This window comes from Ursus arctos, chromosome X (assembly GCF_023065955.2).
Source record: "Ursus arctos isolate Adak ecotype North America chromosome X, UrsArc2.0, whole genome shotgun sequence".
Lineage (NCBI taxonomy): Eukaryota > Metazoa > Chordata > Mammalia > Carnivora > Ursidae > Ursus > Ursus arctos.
The window spans coordinates 116,847,704-116,860,903 of record NC_079873.1 but is presented as its reverse complement, the minus strand read 5'-3'; the positions used below and the strand labels follow the sequence as shown (position 1 = coordinate 116,860,903).

The following is a 13,200-nucleotide window of genomic DNA, read 5'->3' as shown; positions in this document are numbered from 1 at the left end:
ATATGGTTTCTTTCCTTTGTGGCACATAAGGAATAGCAGGGAGATCGTAGGAGAAGGAGGGGGAAAAACAGAGGGGGAAATGAACCACCGAGAAACTATGGACTCCAGGAAACAAACTGAGGGTTCTAGAGAGGAGGGAGGTGGGGGATGGGTTAGTCAGGTGAAGGGTATTAAGAAGGGCACATATTGAATCGATAAAGAATATCTGGCATATATACACAAGGGAGGTTTCTTTTAAAAAAAGACTGTGATCATTGCTTCCTGATCTACAGGACACCAGCACACAGATGTACCCCTTCCATACCACACCTCTCTGAGTAACCCCAGTAGGCAACTCGGCAACTCGCAAGAACACCAGTGAAATAGACAACGGGTTTCCCACTGCCCACTCCTGGAGTTACGCTGAATTAGCCTTCCCACTTCCCTGCTAACGCAACCCCAGCTCAAGTCCGATAATTTTTTGTCACAAACTCTATTCCTCTCTTCTGTACTTCTCTGCTGTAAACCTTTTTGAAGTCCAACGTGCAACCTTTAACTCAGATTTTATTTTTATTTATTTGAGGGAGAGATAGAGATAGAGATAGCGACAGAGACAGTGAGAGAGAAAATGAGCCGGGAGGAGAGAGAGAAGCAGGCTCCCCGCTGAGCAGGGAGCCTGACTCAGGTCTCAATCCCAGGACCGTAGGATCGTGACCTGGGCCGAAGGCAGACGCTTAACTGACTGATCCACTCGGGTGCCCCTTTAGCTCAGATTTGATTCATGTTTCTTGGTACTAGTTTTGTTTTTTTTAAAATCCATCCACACACGTATCCCACACTGATTGACGTTATACGTTCTGTGCTCAACGGGAGACGAATGTGATCTAGTCCCTGCCCTCAAGGAGCTTACAGTCTTCTGCATAACAGCCGCGCAAATGTTTCAAGCCCGGGGTCAACGCTGCAGCAGGGGTTAGGGACCAGTGTTGCAGGTGATACACGCGAAGGACACGTAACTCTGACAAGCAGGGCAAGGCAGGTGTCAGGAAAGGCTTTCCGGGAGTGGTGGCACAGACTGAGTCTTAGAGGATGTTGCGGGGAGGAAAGGAGCCCCAGGGGGAGAGAGCAGAACACACAAAATCACAGCGGTGTGCACGTGGATGAAGGGCTCAGGGCAGGGGGCAGGAGTCAGCTCCCAGAGGGCCTTGCATGGGAACCAGTCTCGTGAGTGGGCACACAGCTCATGCGGAGGCCCAGTGTAGGAAGAGGCCGAGATGAACCGCCCTCCCGCCTGCTCTCCCAGAGGGGCCCCTCTGTGGCATCCCGGGCTGCGGCGTGCCTCAGGTGGCCCACGGGGCAAGTGTGAGAAGGTGGCCGGGAGGCTGGGCCACAGAGCAGACCCTGCGGGCTTTGAGGCCACAGACAGTGCAGACCCCCAGTGGGCTTCTGCTGCAGACACTGAGGCAAGTTCTCACAGGTTTCCCGTTCGAACTATTTGGAACATTTGCTCGTTCCACGAATATTTCTGCCTGGGCAGAGGAAGCACAGTGCAGTGACAGGAAAAGCACTGTTGGGGTCTGGATTCCCTGAGAAGGCAAGACTCGAGCTCACTCTTTTTTTTTTTTTTTTAGAAATTATTTCGAAGTTACAGAGAAGTTGCAAAATGAATAGTATAAATAACAGCGTATCTTTTTGCCTGAACGATTTGAGGTTGTGTATAAATAAATCATGGCCTCACCCCTAAATACTTCGCGTGTTTTCCCTAAGAATAAAGATATTCTTCTTTATAACCACAGCACAGGTGAGCCCCCAGCAACACAGGTTTGGATTTTTTTCAGTAAATAGAATAAAGTACTATAAATGTATTTGCTCTTCCTTACGATTTTCTTAACATTTTCTTTGCTTTGGCTTACTCAATTGTAAGAATATAGCATATAATTCATAGAACAGACAAAATACATGTTGATTATATGTTATCAGTAAGGCTGCCAGTCAATAATTGGCCACTAATTTAGTTTGGGGGGAGTCAAAATTATAGGTGGATTTTTGACTGTGGGGGGGGGTGGGTTGGCGCTCTTACCTTCGGATTGTTCAAGGGTCAACTGTTCATTTACCAACTTTCGTAAATTTAACACTGATACTGATCTGCCATTCGTATTCCAGTTTCACTGAGTGATACAGTAACACCATTTATATCACTTTGCCCTTGCAGTATGGGACCCAGTCTGGGGTCAGGCAGTGACTCTACTTGTCTTGTCTCTTTAGTCGCTTTTAATCTGGAACATTTCCGCAGCCTTTTTTTGTATGTAATGACATGGACATTTTTGCCTTAATAACAATCTGTCCTCCTTTAAAAAAAAAAAAGAATGTTCCTAATTTCGCGTTTGTCTGATGCATCCTCATGGTTAATTCCTAGTTATGCTTTCCTGGAAGGCAAACCGCATGCATGACGTGTTCTCAGCGAATGCCATCTGGAGGCGCACAATGGCCATTTGCCTCTCATCGCTGAAATGGATTTCGATCACTTGGTGAAGGAAGGTGTTGTCTAGTCTCTGCACTCTAAAGTTACCATTTCCCCCTTTGTAACTAGTAAGCAGTCTTAGGGGAAACACTTCGAGACCACCCAAGTATCTTTCTCATCATCAACATTTCCCCCTTTATTTAGCATCTGAGTGTCATCATTGCCTGAATCAGTCTTTAGTATGATTTGCAAAATGATGATTTTCCAACTCTGGGGTTCCTTCCACATTTACTAGTCAACACTCAGCATGGTCCTGTAAACAAGAGCTTTCCCTTTCTCCCCACTTACTTATTTATCAGCATGGACTCAGAGATTTCTACTTTTTTCAGTGTTTTCTAATTCATTACTATCCTTATTTTGGTGCTCAAATTTACCTTTATTTCGCCAGTGGGAGCCTCTTCAATTTAGCCCCTGTGTCCTTGAGGCATGGCCCTGTCAAGTGCTTTTCTTAGCATTCTGTGACTTTCTGGCACAACAAGATGTTCCAGGCTTATCTTATACCTTCCTTTCTTCAGCCATAGAATCAGCCACTTCTCCAAGGAGCTCTGGTTCCTTTCAGTACAGAGTGTAAGTGTTTAGAAACCAAGTTTTGGGTACTAACTGTGTTCCTTGCTATTAGGGTGTCACTGCTCCTAGGAAATATATATGTATATAAAATACAGAAATATATATATAATATGGAAATATATATATAATATGGAAATATATATATAATATGGAAATATATATTATGTGGAAATATGTATATGGAATATAACATATATAAATATATACTAACTATAAATACGTATATTTATATACACACACACACAAAAGCTGTCAGAGTTAGCAAATAAAAATTCTGGGTACCCAGTTATATTTGAATTTCAGGTAAACATTGAAAAACTTAGTATAAATATATCCCATGCAATATGTGGGGCATGATCTATACCAAAACAGTATTTGTTGCATCACTGAAATTCAATTTTTAAAAAAGATTTTATTTATTTATTTGACAGAGATTGACAGTGAGAGAGGGAGCAGGGGGAGTGGGAGAGGGAGAAGCAGGCTTCCCACTGAGCAGGGAGCCCAACATGGGGCTTGATCTCAGGACGCTGGGATCATGACCTGGGCCAAAGGCAGAGCTTAACAACCGAGCCACCCAGGCAGCCCTGAAATTAAACTTTTTTAAGTAAGCTCTACACCCAACGTGGGGTTTGAAATTAAGACCCCAAGGTCAAGAGTTGCAGGCTTTACTGAGCACCTTGTGTTTTATCTGGCAATCCTAATACATAAAAACATACACAGTACCTACACATATGCAGAGACACACATATATGCACATTTTAGAAATCATGAGTTCACATCGATAATGAGCTGACTGTAAGTGGAAAGGAAAGAATTTGCTCAACGGACAGGGACAGGAAAGGGATTTTAGGCAGGACAAAAGGCATATTACAGGATTTAAGAGAAATTCACGGAGATTAAATTTTACTGTGTGGTGGGGAGTAGCAAGAGATTACATTTTTAACCAAATGAATGACATCGCCCTTTTAGGGAAGCAGGCTACTGGCACCAAAGAGGGCAGACTAGAGAAGGTGACACAAGAGGCAAGGAGATGCATTAGTCTGAGGAAGAGATGACAAGTGCCCAGAACAGGTGATGGTCAGGAGAACGGAGAGGAATTCGGGAGATACAACAGAGTTAAAAGTGGTAAGACTGGATGACTAGACTTATGAAGAGTTAATGCATAAATTTACACAGGGTTAAGAGAGAGGATGGAGCAGAGGATAATGCCCATTTTCCTGACCGGGGCAACTAAGTGGCCAAGAGTGCTGTTCACTGGGATGGGAAACATTGAAGGAGCAGATCCGGGAATAAAAAAGAGGAGTCCAGTTTCGGACATGTTGAGTTTGAGGTGCTGTCGGACATCCAAGCTGAGACTGTCCAGGAAGAGCTGCATCTGTGGGTCTGGAGCTCAGGAGAAAGATCGGGCTGGAAAAATATGGACACGGGAGTCACCTGCATTTTGATCGATGAAGTTATAGGAGTCGACGAGGTTGTCCAGGAAGAGGCCATGGAAAGGAAGAGAAGAAGCAAAGTGTCGAGGATCAGCAAATGTTCAAGGGACAGGCAAAGGAAGTGGAGCCAGCAAAGAAGGCAGGGGTGGTCAGAAAGGTTCAATGAATGCCAGAAAAGTTGGGATCAGAAAAGCCAAGGAAGGAGATATTTATCAAGGAGGTAAGGGTCATATAACATGGAGATGTCAAGATAGGTATTGAGAAGTGTTCCCTGGATTTTTCAATTAAGAGCTCATTAGTGACTTCACAAGAATAGGTGGCTGAGGTAGAAGCCTACTTAGCAAATGCCAAGTACAGAGGAGAAAGCATGGTGGAAAGAACGCAAATCCCAGAGGTGGACAGACCAGAGTTTCGAATCCCAACTCCACACATACGAGCATCTTGTTTGACATCTGTGCCTCTGTTACTTTGTAAGACGGGGCTAACCAATAACGCACAGGGTGGTTGCAAGGGTTTCATGAGCTCCACCATACAAAACGCTTGGGATAGGGCCTAGCACATGGACGTGCGATATTGTATCTACTACTTCAGAGTAGGAAACATAAACCACCAAAGGCATCCCAAGCAGAAAGGTAATACTCGGTGCCCACGAAATCACTGGCAACAGAAGTCGCAGTCTGGGAGCTTCCATTGGACTAATGGCTTCGAGGTCATTGTATTGTATTGTGATCCAAATCTAGCTTCCTCAACTTCTGCTCCTGCACCGCCACCACCACCACCGCTGCCACGACAATCTCCCACGCACAAAACTGTGAGTGGACACACCGGAAGCTAGAACACAGAGGCCACAGACACGTCTCTGGGACTGCCCTCCAGCTGCCAAGCCCCAGGAAGATGGCCTCTGCCTAACGTAAGCCTTCCGAACATTGTGCAAAGGCCTCTCATTGGCAGAATTGAAAATGTATCAGAACCCACATTGTATAGAGAACTGTAGCTGCGGGGGAGTCTGAGATAGGTCTTTTTTTTTTTTTTTCAGTCTTCCAGGGAGAAACACAAAAGGGGTAGGAAGGGATGCTGAGTAGCAACAGATAATATCCAGCACATCTGTCTCGAGGTGGAGCAAATATTTTCATCTTGACAGCTGACACCAGCATCCCAACTGTGGTCAAAATGTAGGCTATCACTGGTTAACAAAATCCTAACACCAGACGGAAAATGGTATCCATACAGTTCCTGGGCTGGGGCCAGAAGGAGGGGGGCGGAGAAGTTAAGAGTGGGGGGCAAATATCACCTGCCCTGGTGGAAACAGGTGGAAGGCGGCCAGGGGACCCGATGAGAGTGGATGGCTAATGAGTACATGGGGGAGGAAGCTGTCACTGCATGAGAAACCTTTCTGCACACCAGCTAGCAAGGAAAAGTAAAGAAATGAAACACAGGACTTAGTTTATAAAGCATCGTTATTCTTATTTATTGAAAATGTCCATTTTAAAAGTCTTCAAAATAAAAACAAGTTAGAAAATTTGAGCTTGTGTAAGAAGGGACATGACGGAAGAGGAACTAAAAAGCCTCTAAGGGCAGCAGTTTAATTACAGGGTAACAGGAACCCACTTACAGAGTATTGTAAACAACACAACTACGGAGACACTGCTCTCGGGTTAACATGGCTTCATTTCCTTTATATTACTGCTTAATGTGTGAGCGCAGACACCACTCTGCACAAGCTTCACTACCCAGAGTACCGAGGGCCTCTCCTCAGAAGGGCCAAGTTCCAAAAACATGCATATGTACACATCGCTTTAAAATAAAGACCTTTCAATATTGTAAGCAATCCTATGCCTTATCAACTAAAGTACTTTGTAATCACAAAAAATGTTCCCTATGGATATAGTTTGTGCATTTACTGCAAGCCACTGATTAACCACAGGCGGGGCAGATGCTCAGATCTGTGTGGTTGCTGTTAATTTTTAGGTGAAGGACGGCATGTCTAAGCTGCTGGGCTTAAAAACAGAACAACGGCCATTTCTAGAAATCTTCTTCACTCTTCAGCTTTCAAAGATGGCTGCCGTGCGGTTGGCTGATGGGGGACTGCAGGACTCATCCCCTTCCTGTGGATGGTGCCATTTCTCCTGTGCAGCAAGCGGGCAACAGCCCTGTACCGTGTAGCTATGGGGAACTCGAGACCCCACCCAGTACTAGAAAGAAAAAGAGCTTAGCGAGCTGGGGGATTCAAGCTTCAAGTATGGTTTCTGAACACCATTTGCAAAACCGACATTTATAGGCGCCCATCAAATGTATCCAGAAGACAACTTTGACCAGTCCATTAGCTCTTTGCCTCTCTTTCCAGTGATCTGCCCCCCTGCCCAGCTGCACCTGTCTTGGGGAGAGAGGGGGCGGGTTGCACTGCTCTGTCCTGGAGCCTTTTGCCGACTTTCATTTGTGCCGAATTTGGCTGTGTTCTGCTCTTCTGGGAACCTCTTCTAAACCTGGTTTACCACAGTTCTAATTTTGGAGACACTTACAAAGGTGACCGTTTGGTTCAATGCGCAACTTTAGGGGACCAGTTCCAAATACTGAGCTTCACTAGCAACCAGCACACGACCACTAGAGGGGTCCTTTCCTTGTGGACATACAAACTGGACCGATAGCACATTTCTGCAAATAATACTTCAAGTCCTACTCCAAGAGGCTGATGACTGTTGTAGTTTCTTGCTGCATACCTGGGAGAGCGATAAAGTGAATTAAAGCGGTCTACTAGGGCACGATATCTCCTCAACGCAGATTGTTTTCAAGGACGAGAAGTCACGAGTTGAATATGCAATGCAGAGGAAGTAACTGCTCACAGTCTATATTTTCAAAAAGTAAGCAAAGCGCACACATACTGCTTCACACACCGCTTCATATGGTTGGCTGGAAGCACTGGGCAAATAGAAAACTTAGACACGAGGCAGAAGGTCAGGGGGGAAAACCTATCATGCGCTGGTCAGGGATGGTCAACTCGGAGGCGGAAAGGGAAGATTGTCTAGTGCAATTTGCTAATAGGTCTGGTGTTGGCAGGGGTGACCGGAGCTTCTGCCCCATAGAGTTAAAATGTAAACCCACACAAAAGGAATAAGGGTGCTACTGTTTTCTTGGCCTTACAGACAACATAGGGCAGTAAAAAAAACAACTGTGCATTGAGGGGTGGCACATGATAGTCAGGGCACGGTGGCTGGGTCACTGGGCAAATGTGCTAGTCTGCCCTAGTCATTGCTCAAGGAGCTTTGCCCTCCTTGGGTACTGAGGGGCTTCCAGATACAAGAAAGCATGAGAGAAAAAGTCAAGTTCACATTTACTAAGCCACGGCCGGCCACTTTGATATGGCGGCCAGCCCCAAAAGAGTGACAGGGCAGGGTGGAGGGTGGGCAATGGCTGGTGCAGAGGCACTATGAATTGAAGGCCGTCTGAAGACCGTTTAAGTCATTTGCCTATACTAGTTTTCCTTTTCTTATTGAATGGAAAAGACTCTGGGGAGACTTCTACCAGCACCTCTCACTTTTACCCCAGTCAAAAAGAAAACAACCAACCAATAACCAAATGACAACAAATACTCAAGCAAACAGCGAGACAGAGAAAGAGAGAGAGAGTGTGACTGAGAGAGAGAAGGACTGACTCAGATACAAAATAAAAACCAAGGAAGTGAGCAAACAAATCATTCAACTGGACATTCTGAGATGCCCCAGAGGCACGTGTGCCCAGCCGCACAGTGATGGTTATGGAAGAATGGAGGTCTTGCTACTGGACTCGGCCCGAATACACTCATCAGTCTGCTTTAACAGCCTCCGGACCAGCTTTTCTAGGTCCCTTCTTGACTTCAATTCTTCTTCCAGGCACTGCTTCATTCTTTTATTTTCCTATGATGGCAAGAGACTTGTTAATTCCCCAACCAAGGGGCCCCTTCCCAGGGCTCCTTCTGCTCATCCTCTTAGCGGCCTTCACCACCGACCGTACTTTCCCTCCTCGGGCTCCTCTCCCTCAGCTTCTAAGGCAAGGCAGCCCCCTGCTTCTCCCACCCCTCTCTGGCCGAGCCTTTGCATTCTTCTTGCTTGCAGTGTAAGCGTCCTCTACGGCTCTGGCCTGGGCCCTCTTCCAACTCAGCTGTCTTTTCACTTAGTGTCTCTTCTCCTTCAACTCAACTCAGGGGCCTCCCAAATCCCTTTGACACTTGACCTCATCTCATCTCACAAGCACTAGGCCCACAGCCCCCAGTGTCAACTTGATATTTACAAGTGCCTCAAACTCATTACGTCCTAAAGTGAACTCGGTGTCTCCACCGTCACCCCAAACTTCTCTTCCTCCTGTGGCTCCTGATCTCCGTGAAGGACACCACCCTGTCAAACTAGACACCCACATAAGAAGCTTCATCTTTAATCCCTGGCTCTCCCTCTTAATCCCAACACCACGGCATCATTTTCCACAGGCTCTAACCCTGCGACGTGCCTCCCCTTACATCCATTTTCCTCCTCTGCAGCCTCAACGGCACTGCCTCAGTTCAGGATTCCATCGTGTCTCACCCTGAGTTTTGTGACAACCTCCCAAGTGGTCTTCCAGTCTCTGTTCTCCCCCCTCCAGTCCATCCTTTACCCCATCACCAGGTACAGCCTGTCCCCAAACACCAGGAAGAGTGTGCATCGTGAAGCACTGGACCACATCTGCAGAGGAGCCCACAAATCAAGATTTATGGTTCTCTTTACACTCACACACTCACGGATGACTTAGCTTTTTAAAAATTCTGTTCACAAATGTCAGAGGACATGAAAGTGGCAACTAAGTAGGGGACCCTACTGTAAACCGCTAAATAGGTATAGGCGCAACCATGAGAAATTTAAACCCCGGACCACATGGTAAAATCAACAAAACCCACCTCGAAGACACAAGAAAAATCCCCACCTCCTCGCGTTGTTCCTGTTATATGACCCGAGAAAATGACTTTTGTATTTCATTACCTGTTTCAGTTCTTTGACCTCATCCTTCAAGGCATACACAGTATCGACCAGACTCCTAGAACATAAAGGTCAGAGATTAAGAGCTGGCACTGAAATACTGTTAAGTAAAACTTAACAATAAAAGCAGCTTTCGAGAACTACAGATCCTGAAAAGCAGTGGACTTTCTAGCTGGTCAGGAGAGAGACTGCTATGAACGGTCCTTGTGGTCCTTATTTTTATGGGCAAACAACCGCTAGCATGCATGGTCATTCGGATGCCATGTCATGGCACCTTTTCTCTATTGCCTTCCTCCTTGGCCACTTGCTTCCCAGCTTGGGAGAGACTAAGGCTCATCGTAAGGTTTTGATTCTTTCTTTGGGGCAGGAATGAACATCACCTAACATGTAATGTGGGTGTCATGAGACCCTGCCTATCCTACGATATCTGTGTGATGGCATTGCTGTTTTCACCTCTCCGACCGTACACAACCCTACATGACACAAAGTGAGGGGTTTTATTTCTAGAGGATCCCATCTGTCCCAAAAGAGGATAAAGTGCCCTGGCTCAGTTACTTCCCAGATGGCTCTCTCCCTGGACAAGAACTCTAGAGATCTGGGTTCCAGTTCTGATCCTACCACTTACCAGTCCTCTAATCTTGGGTAAGCAATTTCCTTCTCCTCCTCTCCTTGTCTTACCTTTTTCACATACAAAACGAGGATAATACCACATGCCCCACAAGCCTCACAAAGTTGATATGGGGATTAATATAGCTCTCATAACAATTATTATTACAACTATTACCATTTATCGAGTGATTACCATGTGCCAGCCTTTATATTTATTCTTCCATTTAACCCCACAGCAAACCTTAAAGTTATTACTGTCATACCCATTTACAGATGGGGAAACCGAGGCACAGAGCAGTAAAGAAGCTCGCCCCAGGTCACACAGCTAACACGATGTAGAATTTGGACCTGAACCAGGGCTGTTCTCTTGAGCCCAAGAGCTTTACCATTTTGCCACATCACTTCATATACCAGATGGAAAAACACATTGACGGTGTCAAGCACTTTGAAATACGCTGTCCTATGCAAATTTCGGCCTGACTTCAGAAATGACTCAAGTTAAACAAATGAATTATTTGGCTACTTTGTGTTTATTTTATGAGCCCATAGGTACTTAACCTGATTTCCCCCCATTAGGTCACCCTGCCTAGGGTACAAAGGTACACTGGGAGCATCATTTCCCTGAGCCTCAACTTCAGTAGAAGTGGTGAAAGTAATGCTTATCTCAGTGGTTTCTGCAGGATTCTAAATAAGTCAAGTATGTGAAAGTCCAGTGTTTGACTCAGTAAATGTGAGAAGCATCCCTCTGGCCAGGGAAATTGGCGCTGTCGCCTTCCCAAGTGCCATCGAGACTCATCTGGAGTGCTAGTCTTGCGTACCCTGAAGCACCTTACCGTAGGGGGCTGCCACCACTCAGGGAGTTCCACCCTCTCTGCCTCCCCTCCCCCTTCCCCTTGTTGGGGGGCAGCCGTTTCACAGCTCCCAACTTCGTGAGAACAAACAAGGATATATACCAGGAGAAGGAGAGACTGTCCTTCAGTGTAGGCTTTGCAACAGATGACTGCCCTGCCGGAACCTTCTTTCCAGCCCCCACACAAATCAGGAAAGGTAGCCTGCTCTACTCACTTCTCTTCAATGATAGTCTGGCCGTTGCTCCTGGTTTCTTCAATGATGAGTTTCTCCTCCTCGGGAAGTAAGACTTGTGGGAGCGAATCTTTGCGAGCACCTACAAACAAGGGTTGTGAGAGGGAGGAGAGGGGAGAGTTACCCAAGGCGACTCTAGATGTTGGCCCCTTCTACTATTGTCATTGGGGGGTCTTTGGTGATGGCACGTTGCTGCCTTGCACCCAGAGAACAGTCGTCCAACATTTGCTGACTAAATCTTCCTGACATGAGAAAACAGACAAATACATCGATTCGATTTTGGCCAAGGCGGGGGACATGTTGTCAGTGAAGCCCATTTTGGTCAAGGGTAGAGCGGGGGTTGGGGATTATCACATCAGCACAAAGACGTGGGCATCCTTATGGCTCTGCTCAGACTGTCTCTAGGCTCTGGGGATGGAAGAGGTGACAGAACAGATAAGGGACTGGACCAGACAGCTCCTGCACCTCCAACCTCCCCCTCACTTCTGGATCCTTCCTCTTGGAGTACGAGCCCTTCATCTTCGATCTTCAAGTTGTGTGCGCTCACTGCCTCCCTGTTGCTGACATGGCAGTGTCTGTGCCTTCCACAGGGCCCAGCACTGCACAGGTGCTTACTAAGCAGACGGCAGATGGACAGACTGACTGCTTAAATGCCACGGGAAGTAACAGCAGTCAGTTCCTGGGAAACAGGACTTCCGGCGGGAGAGGGACAGAGGATGGGAGGTCGCCATGATGCTAGACCCTTGCCGCGTGTCAGCGGCAGGCTGGGCAAGAGGGGCGGAAGCGTGCCTCTTGAGGCCAGAACACCTGCCTGCACCTCCTACAGATCTGCGGGCGCTGTCACTGTGAAGAGAGCGGGTTTGGGGAGCAGATGAGGTCACGTTTTGTACGAGGGATGCTTCTTCTGCTGTCTCCCAGTCCCCCTCTCTTTCCGAGTTTTCGTACCCCAAACTGCTCTCCCTTTCCGTTCCTGCCTCCTTGAAACTTGTTCTCAGAGCTGGGCATGCCCAAAGCCACGGCCAGGACCTGTCTGTGAAGCAGGACGTAGGACAGGCCTCTCTTCACGGTCAAACGTGTTAAGTCTGACATCAAATGCTTTCCTCACGCCAGCCTTAGGGGCATGTGACTTTGAAGGCATCAGTCAAGGCAATCCACCCAAGGGATCCCCACCCCCACTCGAGTGACTGGTCAGTAGCTGTCCAACAGGGAGCACCGTGGACGACTCACTGCTTATGCCGATGCAAACACCTCACACCAGGTCTCCTGAATGTCTATCATCACGGAAGCCAAGGCAGAACCAAATGCGACCTGGTTTTTATAAAAAGCTCAAGGATCAATTAGAAAACCTCATCTTGCTTTCAGTTTGTAGCCTGAAAGGTGCTGGGAGGTGGGGGGGGTACCCTTCCCCGATAGCTCCCTGTAAGCTGCAGACATTCCAAACAGCCCCTGCTAAGCAGCTACCTGTCCAGATTTTCAGAGCAACTCTGAAACTTGAGCTGGGTGAAGCACTGTTCGCTTAAATATGCAGCTGATCAAAGATAGTATTGTGACTTCCTTTCCAAATCTGCCTATGAGAAGAGATTAGCATCAGTTCACAGACACAGGAACTCTCTGGGCTCTTTAATTCCTAACTAGTGCTGGTGAAGGCATCTGTGTACTTCAAACGAGAAGGACTTTTTAAAAAACTTTTTTTTTTTTTCATTTCTATCACCTCCAACTCTTTTACTCTTGCGTCTCTCTTTTCTCTTTGGGTGAAAAAGAAACAGCGGGTAAACACGCCGCCCGGCAGCTCAAAGCACCTTATCGGAAAGATGCAGTTCTGCAAGCGCTCCTCCGCACAGGGTCACCTGCTTTTCTCTTTTTTCAAAGAGGCGCTGAGCAGCCAAAAAGAAGCAGCGTTCATTAGAGAAAGTGGTTTGGGGGGAACGTACTTGAGCCATGACCTTGTTGAAAATTGGCGCTGGTGCAGTAGGCTTCGATCACTTTAAGGATCTGCGCGTCCTCTTCCAGAGCAGCGGTACCTGTCGGATTT

At 46.9% G+C, this 13,200-nt stretch overlaps 1 protein-coding gene across 14 annotated transcripts in view; it reads right to left on the bottom strand.

Annotated features, from left to right (window-relative positions):
• Positions 1–5,940: 5,940 nt before the first annotated feature.
• The window catches only part of ARHGEF6 (Rac/Cdc42 guanine nucleotide exchange factor 6), a 112,428-nt gene continuing 105,168 nt past the window's right edge, over positions 5,941–13,200 (bottom strand). For all 14 annotated transcript variants that reach the window (XM_044392447.3, XM_057314815.1, XM_057314821.1 and 11 more), the window contains 4 exons: positions 13,100–13,189; positions 11,151–11,250; positions 9,480–9,534; positions 5,941–8,387 (listed from right to left, as the gene is read on the bottom strand). In XM_044392447.3, the coding sequence (XP_044248382.1) occupies positions 8,247–8,387; positions 9,480–9,534; positions 11,151–11,250; positions 13,100–13,189 (386 nt within the window). In that variant the 3' untranslated portion in view covers positions 5,941–8,246. The remainder of the gene's footprint in view (positions 8,388–9,479; positions 9,535–11,150; positions 11,251–13,099; positions 13,190–13,200) is intronic.